Source organism: Microcaecilia unicolor, chromosome 9 (assembly GCF_901765095.1).
Source record: "Microcaecilia unicolor chromosome 9, aMicUni1.1, whole genome shotgun sequence".
NCBI classification, from domain to species: domain Eukaryota; kingdom Metazoa; phylum Chordata; class Amphibia; order Gymnophiona; family Siphonopidae; genus Microcaecilia; species Microcaecilia unicolor.
In genome coordinates this window covers 205,743,003-205,755,431 of record NC_044039.1, presented here as the reverse complement: position 1 = coordinate 205,755,431, position 12,429 = coordinate 205,743,003, and the positions used below count along the sequence as shown (strand labels likewise).

Below are 12,429 nucleotides of genomic sequence, written 5' to 3'. Positions count from 1 at the left end.
ATGGAGTGATGTACATTTTCCACCAATTTTTTTTCTATTTCCAAACACTTCACACCTTTGGAAAACATGACAAGAAATAACAGGTTTTTCATAATTTCCCACAGACTATGCTATAAATGCATTTTATACAAATGTTGTCATCCTGAAATCATACAAGAGGCTCAGCTCAAAAATATTTGAAAAGTCAGGTAGCGGGCAGTACAACTGGTAGAAGGGCTCTGAAAACTTTTTAAAATACATTTACTAAAAATGACTGAAAAGTGCAAGGTACTGGGGAAAAAAAAAGCAGTTACTCACCTGTAGCAGGTGTTCTCTGAGGGCAGCAGACCAAGTATTCTCACAGCTGGGTGATGTCAGCCCGGTGCGGAGGCTGACTAGCGAGTCTAAGAACTTTCCAGAAGCATCCCACTGCTTATGCGTTGGTGCCTTCCCGCCCGTGCATGAGCACAGGTCCCTCGGTCATATACAACTCCAAGAGGAGGTGGGAAGGTACGTGAGAATACTTGGCCTGCTGTCCACGGAGAACACCTGCTACTGGTGGGTAACTTTGCTTTCTCAGAGGACAAGCACGCCTTTGTATTCTCACAGCTAGAAGTCTCAAGCTACCAGGCTCACTGAAAACAACAATGCTAAGAGAATAGGGACTTGAAACGTCAAGGCCTGAAAGTCAAGTCAATTAACCATAAAATATGTACATACTAGCTGTGAAGGTGCAGCCTGGAACTAAACAAAACTTGGCCTAGGGGAGTGGAGTTGGATTCTAGACACGGAACAAATTCCTCAGGATTGCCTGCGCAAACTGACAATCATGAAGGTATCCAGCTCAAGGCAGTAATCAGATGTGAATGTGTGTACAGATGACCGCGTCGCAGCTTTGCAAATCTCTTCCATGGAGGCTGATCTCAAATTCACTACCGACATTATGAGCCTTGACATGACTGACCCTCCAAAGTCAGCTCACTCTGGGCAGAAGTAAAGGAGATACAATCTGCTAGCCAATTAGAAACTGCGTTTGCCGATGGCTACTCCCATCTTGTTTGGGTCAAAAGAAACACAAAGCTGAGTGACTATGGGCTTTATTCTGCGTCAAATAGAAGGCTAAGGTTTGCTTGCAGTCTAAAGTATGCAGTATAGTCTCATCAGGAAGGGCGTGTAGTTTTGGGAAAAATGCTGGCAGGATGATTAACAGATTAAGATGGAACTACTCTATTGTGGTGAAACATAGTATAAGGTGGATCAGAAACTAGGGCCTGAAGCTCACTGAATCTGCAAGCTGAAGTGACTGCCACCAAAACCACAACTTTCCAGGTCAAATATTTCAGATGACAGGAATCAAGTGGCTCAAAAGGAGCTTTCATCAGCTGGGTTAGGACAATGTTGAGATCCCATGACGCAGCTGGAGGTTTGACAGGGGGCTTTGTAAGTAACAAACCTCTCATGAAGCGAACAACTAGAGGCTGTACAGAGATGGGCTTACCTCCCACAGGGTGATAAGCACTAATCGCACTTAGATGAACCCTTACAGAGTTGGCTTTTAAACCAGACTCAGAAAGGTGCAGGAGGTATTCAAACAGTTTTTGTGTAGGGCAGGTGAGGGGATCTAAGGCCTTGCCCTCACACCAGACTTAAATGAGTAACACCTCTTAATGGAGACTTTCCTGGAGTTTTTTTGGGCACAGGGAAGTACCTGGAATAGAATTTCCTTCTCTTCTTGTCTTGGTGAAACGGGTTCAACTGCACTGGCCTGCAGAAGGGCAGAGATTTCCTCTACAAGTACCCGTAGGGTGTAACCGAGACAGACTATTTGAAGAATCCATCAGTCGGAAGTTGCTTTCACTGGGGAGCCGGTTGGGGCACACAAGGTAAGGGAGCAATGTACCTGGGAGCAATTTATGAAGTTCACTGCAGTGCCCCCTAAGGTACCCGGTTGGTGTCCTGGCATGTCAGGGGGACCAGTGCACTACGAATGCTGGCTCCTCCCACGACCAAAGGGCTTGCATTTGGTCATTTCTGAGATGGGCGTCCTTGGTTTCCATTATCGCCGAAAATCAGAAACGATCAAGTCTAGGTACGCCCATCTCTAAGGATGACCTAAATTTCAAGATTTGGGCGTCCGCGACCGTATTATCGAAATGAAAGATAGAAGTCCATCTTGTTTCAATAATACGGGTTTCACCGCTCCTCCATCGGGACGTTTTGCGAGGACGTCCTCAGCAAAACTTGGGCGTCCCTTTCGATTATGCCCCTCTTAGTGTACTGCAGACCAGAAACTGCAAGTAAAGGTTTGTGTAGAGCTGGTAGGATTGCTTGCAGGTAATAAGCATCGAGGCCTGAAAAGCTTTCCTCCAAAACAAGTCCAGTGTATGAGACTCTCTACCTGGGGGAACTGAGGCATGAGTCCTGGAACTCCTAGCTCATTTGAGGGTGAAACTGACCACCAGAGTGGTGAGACAGCTGGGCCCTCTCCAATTCAGGATCCTTCTGGATACAAAACTGCATATCCACTTTCTTTGGTGCAACCAGCACCGAGAGGGGAGATTCCCAGTTCTTCATTAGTGCATCTTTGAGGATAGGGTGCAATGGTACTGGGACCCATTCCTTTGAAGGAGACTTATAGACTACGACAGTAACAATTTTGCCCTAGGCTCTTCCTCCGTCTCTAACTTAAATGGAATAGCAGAAGCCATCTCTCTAACAAAACCCAGTGAAAGACAGACCCTCTGGTGGAGATTTACGTCTCTCTTGAGGTGGGGAGGAATAGTAGTGTGGGTCATCCTCTGAGTCCAATGAACAGTTCCAATCAGGCTCTTCACTATACTCAGACCTGGTTGATTAAGTCTGTGCCTGCCTCGGCTCGGTGGAATCATGTCCATGCCCCAATGAGTGCCGAGGTACAGCCCTACCCTCTGACTCCAGGGAAGCTTCCTCCCCTGACATTGAGAGCAGTACTGTATGTGTCCATGTCAAAACCCTTCGAGGTGACGGTGTCAAGAATCTCTGCTCAGGCATGGGCTGAGCCTCAGGAAGAATCTGGGGTTGATCCACAGTTGGCGCACGCGCCCTTGATGACTGAACAGTTTCCAGCTGCACCATTTGCGCCAGTTCCTTCCTTGGAACTGCTCACTGAAGGAAAGAACTGGCAAAGGCAGGGGAGCAAGGAGGGAGGCAGCCTGAAAAAGCGGCAGTACCAAACCGGTAGCTGGGACCTGGCTGTCCAGAGATTTGGGCAATCAGCATCTCTTTCACAACTGCATTTTAAGAGTTAGGCTCTGGTCAGGCCCAAGGCATCCGATGCACCAAAGTTGCGGGCCCATCACAGAAATCAGCTGATTACATTGGGCGCACCTCTTGAAGCCACTAGGGGTCTCTGGGACATCGATAAAAGGATCACGGCCAAAATAAACTCAATTGTGAACAAAAAAAAGGGGCAGTGGTTAAAATGAGGTCGGTTCTCCGGCCTAAATGGACCTAGCAGCTCCCGAAAAATAAAAGAAACTTTAAGAGCCAAATAAATCTAGCAAAAATAAAGGGAGATTAAAAAAAGAAAAAGAATAATAAAAAATAAGATTATAAAAAGAAAAAACACCAGCACAGGAAGGCACTGCAAAAGAGAGATACACGCACTGAGAGGAGAACACAAAATGCGTCCTTTCTGCTCTGCGGAAAAAAACGAGACTAAGGGGCATGAGCTAATGCATCAGGCGGGAAGGCACCAGCACATGCGCAGTGGGATGCTACAAGAAAGTTCTTAACTCTCACTAGTCAGCGTCCGCATTGGGTTCCGGCGGATGAAATCACCCGGCTGTGAGAATATGAAGGCCTGCTTGTCCTCGGAGAGTAATTTCATATACAGGGACTTTATCAGTCAAAAATTCAGCAGCTTTGGTTGATGCAGTTATAGTCCTGCCTGAAGAAACCAGGACTGCCAGGATTAATTCTGTAGAAATTTATAATTGTTCAGTCAGAGTGGGTCGATTAGGTGAATCTCACAATACACTTTTTCTTGAGAAGTGAGCCACAGCTTTTCAGTCTGCTTTTCAACTTTCTGGGCTTCTCAGCACCATAGGTCTATAACATTACTAACAGAAGTGAAGCATGAGAGATTTATGCCACACCCAGTAATTAGACGGACAGAGAACAGCTATCTGGAATCCTGGAACTCTTAATTCTCACATAAACATTATCTTTATTTTTTTTTTAACTACCAACTCTAAAGACAGAGTTCTATATTTAACTAAAAAATGACTGGCAGCTAGTGACGTACAGCAGACTCTGCAGTCGTTCTTGGATATTTCATCTTGGGTAAGAATACAATTCTAGAATGGTAAAAAAAAAAGCTTTTCCCCTCCCCTCCTTATCACATGGTTGAGGATTTATTTGCTCTAATTGTATAATCAAGGGGGTAAACATGTTCAGCACAGTAAACCTGTCATCTGAACTGAAATCTATCATTAGTGATTGAGGTCAGAATAACACTGGACTCTTGCCATGACTGGTATTAGCAGGATTCGGGACATAACAAAAGAGAAGCATGAACAGAGAAGCATTTCAATGTGCTGTTCTTTGGAACTCCTGTAACTGAAAAATAAATGCATTATATATTTCATAGGATAATACATTTTTAGTGTGCAGCACATTGCACATAGGAATCAGGTCGTGCAAGGTAGAATGAATAAAAGGATAAAAACATTAAGCTTAAATCTAATAAGTTTAACATGACAGTACAAAAATAAAAGAATAAGTAAAATAAAACGTACAGAAGCAAAAAAAAATTTAATTTAAAAAAACCACAACACCTATCAATTTAAAAATAAAATTCAAGGTGCTGGCTGGTTTCCTTAGTACAGGTTTACCAAAATAATCTGATCATACATACTGACAGAAGAACAGAAAAAAAATTAAAACATTAAAAAAAAGTAACAAAAATCCACAGAAGCAGCATTCAAATAAACTGAGGGCAGGCTATGTCTAATAAATCATGTCTAGACACAAATTGAGCATAATGTAGCAAAACTGTGATTTATCTGCTGGCATTAATGTAATCTTTCTGACAAAGATCAGAATAAAAAGATCCCCTACAAAATAAAAAAAAAAAAAAAGGATTATTTTGTAACTGCTAGGCACAGAAAGTACTTTCTGAAGGTCATTTTCAGAGGGCAGACTTCTTATAGAGAAAGTCAGGTTTGTTTGGCGATCTCCTGTCTCTGCCTATTGTTTCTTCCCTTTCCAGGTCTGTGTTTCTCTGTACTCCATGATCCAATGGTTCATTTTCAGAGTGTCTCCTGCTGGACCTCTCCTCATGAATCTCAGAGCTATAGGCAGAAAGTGAAGGTCTGCTGGAGGTCAGGTTATACGTTAGATCGCTTTCCATTTTCGTTCTACCTCTGACAGGATGGGGACCATTACTAGCATTCTCCTGAGCAGCCAGGGCCAAGTCCAAGCGTTGGGGAGGCTGTTCCAAGACATCAAGGTGTATTGGCTCTTTCTTTTGTCTGTGTGGATGCCCATCTTGGGAAATTATGTATGCTCTTCTGGATTCATCTTGCTTTTTAGGAGATACCTGGTTAGGTAGGTAGGCGGACTTTAATCCACCTGGCAATGGTTTACTGTGGCTATATAAGTCTGGGCCAAAGTATATGCCTTGAGAAGGCGAAGGAGTATGTCTGCTTGGTACTGGAGTAGATGGCCTGCAAGCAGCATTTGAGAAGTCATAGAAACCTGGATATTCCTGATGGCTCTCCTGTGCATCCATTTTTTGTTCAATGGTATGTTTTTTCCGAGAGCCATGCATATGCCTGTTCTGAATGCATGAAATGTGCTGGGGAGGCCCTGGTACCATCTCCGAAACCGACTGGTTTAGTTTAGTTTCAACTGCAACTTCTGGAAGCCTTCTGTCCTTGAGAGACATGGTAGACACACCCATGGCAATGTCTGGCATGAGCTCATTCAGTACTGGCTCACCACACTAAGAACAAAAAGGGAAGAGAGAGCAGTGTTAAGGCTGGATACCTCTAAGTACTACAGGTTTACAAACTACAGATACTGCAATCATTTCCTCCTCTTCACTTGTTCTGCAGCAGCCCCGTAGGGTAGTTCATCAAAGCAAATTAAAACAATGAAAGTACAGAGATACACGCAATTAATGCTTTTTACATACACCCATTACTTAGTTCATGTCTTCATTTTTTATTCTACTAATCCGAGTAAACCTGTTCCTGGTGGATTATAAACTCTGACCACAGAAATAATACAAAACAAATACTACAGTGTTCTTAAAGAAACACTGACTAAACAACAATATAAAATGGGCCTATGTCAACAGAGATGTAAAAACCTGCATAATGAAGAAAGTAAAATATGATCCCACACCAAAAATGCCAGATGTGCACAACCTATAAATAGTTCAAACTAATTTGTTAAATGAATGATACAATAAAACTTCTTGTATTCCGCAACTACTTTTTTACAGGTCTATGAGAATCAGAAAGAGAGAGAGAGAGAGAGCTGGGAAAACTCAGGAATTACATAAATGAATACGTAAAAATAAAATTATATTAAAAGCTTATTTCTCCAAGAAAGATTATGGTCAGAAAATTATTATTCTTCCTGACATATCCAGAGCCACTCAGCTAAGGTGGCGGCAATTTCTTCAACTAAAACCTAGAGAATTAGCTATTGGAGTTATATTTTTCTTGTAGATGCTTAAATTCCTATCAACAGGTTAATTATGATTATAACGATCCTTCTCAGCTAGAGGCTTTCCTCATAAACAAGTATGTTCTTTTATTGTTTTGGGAAATTGGGTAAGGGGGAGAGAAATAAGGTCATGCTATAATACCCTTTGAATATTGTACTTTCTCTCTTACAAAATCAAAGAAGACGTGGGAGATTGACCATAACACCCAGAGACTGGAGGCACACAATCTTGTTTTGGCTGCTGGGCCTGCTTCAGGAGTCTGTATGGATAGCTGGATGAATAAACATCAAATAGTCCTGAGTTTTATCACAACAAATATGTTTTGTCACATTCAAAGGCCTTTTTAAAGACTAATTTGTATCCCACCAACCAGGACTATTTGATGTTTATTCACCCAGCTATCCATACAGACTCCTGAAGCAGGCCTAGTGGCTGAAACACAACGTTGCGTCGAGTCTCTCATTAATAAACTGTTTTAACTCAAGATTGTGTGTCGCCAGTCTCTGGGTGTTGTGGTCAACCTCCCACTTCTTCTTTGATTTTGGACCTTTCCGTGGGACTCTAGCGTTCTCCGCGTTGGCAGATTTTCTTTGGACTTTCTCTCTTACTCCACATATTTAGATTGGCTGACACAATATTTGGTAAACACTCTGGGAGCCAAAAAAGTCTGAAAGAGAGGACATTGTATTGATAATGAGTGTTTTGCACGGTGACGTGAAGACAGTACCTACAGTTGGGATTTTCTCTCTCTCTCTATATATATGTGTATATATATATATATATATATATATATATACTACTTCCAATAAGCAACCATTTATACAATATCAAAATGTTCCAATTGTTATCTAGTATCACCCATACACTCTTTCATTCAAAAGTCCCCTTTTAAAAATCAAGTGTTGATAGGAGCTAAGTTATGTATTTTGTAAAGTGATTTTTAAAAGGGGATATTTGAATGAGAGAGTGTATGGATGATACTAGATAACAATTGGAACATTTTGATATTGTATATTTAATAAAGATTTGTATTTTAATTGCAACGGTTGCTTATTGGAAGTAGTGATTACAGTGCAACCAATATTTAGCACTGAACCTAGAATAGAATTGTGTGTGTATATATATATATATATACACACACACACATACACATCCATGAAATCCAGCTTAACAGTCAGTCCCCTTTGGTTCAGCAGGGTGTTCCTTTTGAGCTTTTCACTGCCTTTTCCAGGACTTTAAAGTATTTGGAATCGAATCTCCAAGTTCCCCTCCAGCAATGCAATAAGTTCTATTGCATGAGCTTGGAGAAGTAAATGGACCTTGTCCTGAAAAAGTTGGATATGGGATTGTGAAAGACAAGACCAAGTGAAAGGTCTTTTAGGAAGATACATAGAAACTGGATGTAATATCTGGACTTGATTTTTTCGAATATCAGGAATCTATCTTCTTCCATTCCTTGCTTAAATTAACAGAAAGATGACAAAAGCAATGTTTGAAAAGATGACTCTTCAATGAAAGTGTTGGAGAGCTTTGTTTCAGCATCTGTTCAACACGGTGGAAAAAATCAAAACGGAGGAGATGGAACAGCTCTGGGAGAGTTTTGTTCTGGCATTTTCTGATAGCATCACCTACTTATGTGCATGATTCAATCCAGTTTACCAAGAAGAGAACTATCAAACAGCAAAACAGAAAGTAAGCTTTCAAAAAATAATTTGTTTCTACACAACACTTCTTGTCAAAAGATATTTCTGTACAAAGAGAGAACAACAACAGCCTTACTTACCACTTGCTGCTCAGCTGCCATGGCTGCTGCTGCTGCTACAGTTTGTCTTCCCAGTACTGTAGTGTTAGTGCAATCGGGTGGTGCAGCTTTGGAACCTGTTAAGTAGACAGCTGGGGTGGCTTTAGAAGCTGCCTTGGAGTGGAAAAGTGAATGGTTGCAGGGATAAGAAAAGGAGCGTGAAGGATGTTGGTTGGGAATCCGTTGTTTCCAACCCACCTTGAACTGATTGTGCATTGGTGTAGCAGGTGGATGGTAGGGGGGTGGAGGAGGGGGCAATGGTGGGTGAAAGGCCACATAGTCTAGATCTGTAAACATGGTTTCGGCAGGAGTGCTGTTTACTCTACATCTTCCAGACTGTCTCCTCGTCAACAAAGGGCTTTCATCCCCAAAGCGTTCATCAGGAAAGAATTTGTGAGGATTCTGAAAGAGAAGCAAAATGGAGAAAAATTAGGTATTTTTATTTTTGTTACATTTGTACCCCGCGCTTTCCCACTCATGGCAGGCTGAATGCGGCAGGCAATGGAGGGTTAAGTGACTTGCCCAGAGTCACAAGGAGCTGCCTGTGCCGGGAATCAAACTCAGTTCCTCAGTTCCCCAGGACCAAAGTCCACCACCCTAACCACTAGGCCACTCCTCCACATCTAGTCTTCTTTTACAGAATTATTGAATTGAATTCTGGTCTTGGACTGGATATGTTGAAAAGTTGTGGGCTGTTTAAACTTTTTCTGACACAGCAACACTAAGTGAAAGTAGGCATTAGTTCATGCGAAAGAATCAGGCTAACAGTGATCTCTGAACATAGCCAAGTGGTGGGAGTGCACTGGCATGCATGCAAAAAAAGTAAATCACCTTCCAGTTTGGCGCTCATCCAAAATGGCTGCCTAGGGTATTTGCCCTGTACTTGCTGAGAGTGTAATTATTCTGCAATTCTTTTATAGTGTTTTTCTTTAGGCTTTAAATAATAGCATCTTAGCTAAGATGATGTCTGGTGTGAAGAAGAACAAAAGTCTGTTTTTCCTCCGGCATACAGCGATAAATGTCCTAAACAGGATCTTCCAACACCTATTAAAATGGCGGCTCCACATGAGGTAAACAAATTGCTGGAATCTATACTAGCAGAGCTCACACAAATAAAAAAAATACGATTCAGGATAGTACTTTAGCAATTACAGATTTAAAGGAAGATGTTAATAACATTAAAGAAAAGTTAGACTTGGAGGCATATTTTCAAAGCACTTTGGGAGGCTAAGTTCCATAGGTTTCTATGGAACTTTGGGAGGCTAAGTGCTTTGAAAATGAGCCTCTTGGTGTGTGAACAACAAGTGTTTCTTGAGGGCGATACTCTCATATCACCCCTCTCCTCAAGTCGCTTCACTGGCTCCCCATCTGCTACTGTATACAGTTCAAGCTTCTCCTATTGACCTTCAAGTGCACTCAATCCGCAGCCCCCCATTACCTCTCTACCCTCCTCTCCCTGTACGTTCCCACCCGTAACCTCCGCTCTCAGAACAAATCACTCCTATCTGTACCCTTCTCAACCACCGCTAACTCCAGACCCCGCCCCTTCTGCCTCGCATCACCTTATGCCTGGAACAGACTTCCCGAGCCCATACGCCATGCGCCCTCCCTGCCCATTTTCAAGTCCTTACTCAAAGCCCATCTCTTCTCCCTTGCTTTTGGCGCCTAACCACCTTCCCCATTCATGATACCTATACTGACGACATAGCTTGTTACCTTTAGATTGTAAGCTCTCTTGAGCAGGGACTGTCCTTCCCTATGTTTAAACTTGTACAGCGCTGCGTAACCCTGGCAGCGCTATAGAAATGCTAAGAAGTAGTAGTAGGGCCATGTGGTACAAAATGAACTTGTAGTTAAAGATTTACCACATCATTAAAAAACACTGGGGAGGATTCAATTGGAGCTTGAGGGGACTAATAACCCTATCCATTGAAATAATGTTTGTATACTAGGATTAACAGGGGGAGCAGAAGGTCAAGACCCAGTGGGTTATATTTTCTTCTATTGTTCTCAGGATGCAATTTTGTTTTTACTAAGGTGTACTATAGCAGTAATTTCCTTTATAGGGCTTTTCAATATTTTTTTTCTTCGCTGTATTATGGGAGGGCTAAAAATGGTGCTAGTAAATGTAAACGGTCTTAACCACCCAATTAAATGAAAGCAAATACTTTCTTATTTGAAAAAAGCCAAAGCAGATATATGTTGTCTTTGAAGAGGCCTGTAAATTGGGGGGTGGGTAAAAGAATGTTATTCAGCTCCTGCTGTAGGGCAGAAATGTGGAATGGTTACTCTGATTAATAAGTCTACTAATTTAGATATAATATCAATTTGATAAAAATAAAAAATAAAAATGAGCGGTAGAGAGCTTGCATTGGTTAATGCATTTGCGCCTACTGGTCCTGCTTCCCAATTCTTTGTAGAACTTACCACTATATTGGCCTCATTGTCTCCCAGGTACAAAATAAGTACCTGTATATATGTAAACCGCTTTGAATGTAGTTGCAAAATACCACAGAAAGGCGGTATATCAAGTCCCATTTCCCTTCCCCTTGTGAGTTTTTTTTATAATAGGAGATTATAATTGTCCTAGATCTTTTTCTTGATGCCAATAGCTACAGCCCATACAAATATAACGGATGCTAGACCCTTTCCATCTATACTAGGACTTGTTGATCTGTGGAGAATCCTTAATCTGGGTGGTAAGGATTATACTTTTATTTCTCAGGTATATCAAACTTGTTCACGGATTGATTATGCTTTTGTTTCTAAGGGCCCCGTTTACTAAGCCGCGCTAGAGGCGTGCTAGTGCTTTTAGCATGCGCTGTGTAGGTGCCCACAATATTCCTATGGGCGCCTACACTGCGTGTGCTAATTTTGTACACACGCTAAAAATGATAGTGCACCTGAGTAAACAGAGCCCTAAATCTTTAGTTATGGATGTTGCAACAGCACGGATTGGTAATATTGTTTCAGATCATGCTGACATTTCGCTGATTTTCCAAGATTTTCTTCCTACTAATAAGCCCCCCACCCCCAATATGGAGGTTCAATAACGCACTCTTTCAAAATCCTAAATTTATAGAATTATTGAGTTGCCTCCATTAAGGAGTATTTTCACTTTAATGAAACAGCACCTGTCCCTCAACATGTAAAATGGGATGCTATAAAAGCTACCCTGAGAGGCATGATTATTAACTTTACTGCTCAATTAAACAAAATAGAAAGAGTTCTCCTCTAAATGCCCTTGGATGTGATATTGCTCAATTAGAAACTAAATTGTTTGGAGGCAAGATGGCGACTGAGAGGGAGCTTTGAAAAGACGCTCCATATTTCATACCTCTATTTTCTTCTGAACTCCTGTTCGGCATGCCTAAGAGGAGGGGCAGGCAAAGAACCGGTCCCGCAGTTCCAGCTTCGTCGTCTTTTTCTACTTTGGAGCGTTTTTTTGTTCCGGGAGCAATGTCGGGAGCGAATACTCCGCCGACGGAGAGAGTGGGGGAAGGAGAGCCACCTCTCCGCCTGGAGACAGAAACAACGTTGAGCCCCGAACAGCGGTTGGCCCCCCCCTATGCCGGCAGACACGCCGAGCAGGGTTCGAGAAACCCCTAGTACCCAAGTGGTGGAAGGGAGACTCGGAGCGGGACCTATCTCGGACGAAGCTCTGCCGAGAGTAACAACACACGAAGTGTTGGAATTGCAGGAGGGGAGATTCTTGACTGGAGACCAACTATCAAAGGAGGCAGTGCAACTGGAACACCCTATTCTTACGAATACATCAAGTAAGTTTTCAATTGGTGAGAAACCAGAAAATATAACTTTGGATGTTATTTGGGAAGCATTGAAGAATTTGGAAACTTTATTTGTACAAAAGCTTTCCCCATTATCTGACCAATCACAGACTTTGTTGAATAAAATACCAGTACTAGAAGGA

General features: G+C 42.1%; 1 protein-coding gene across 1 annotated transcript in view; it reads right to left on the bottom strand.

Annotated features, from left to right (window-relative positions):
• Window positions 1-5,014: 5,014 nt before the first annotated feature.
• BTBD7 (BTB domain containing 7) overlaps window positions 5,015-12,429 on the bottom strand; it is a 143,395-nt gene continuing 135,980 nt past the window's right edge. The window contains 2 exon segments of the mRNA XM_030215226.1: window positions 5,015-5,965; window positions 8,481-8,900. Coding sequence (XP_030071086.1) covers window positions 5,150-5,965; window positions 8,481-8,900 — 1,236 coding nt within the window. The 3' untranslated portion in view covers window positions 5,015-5,149.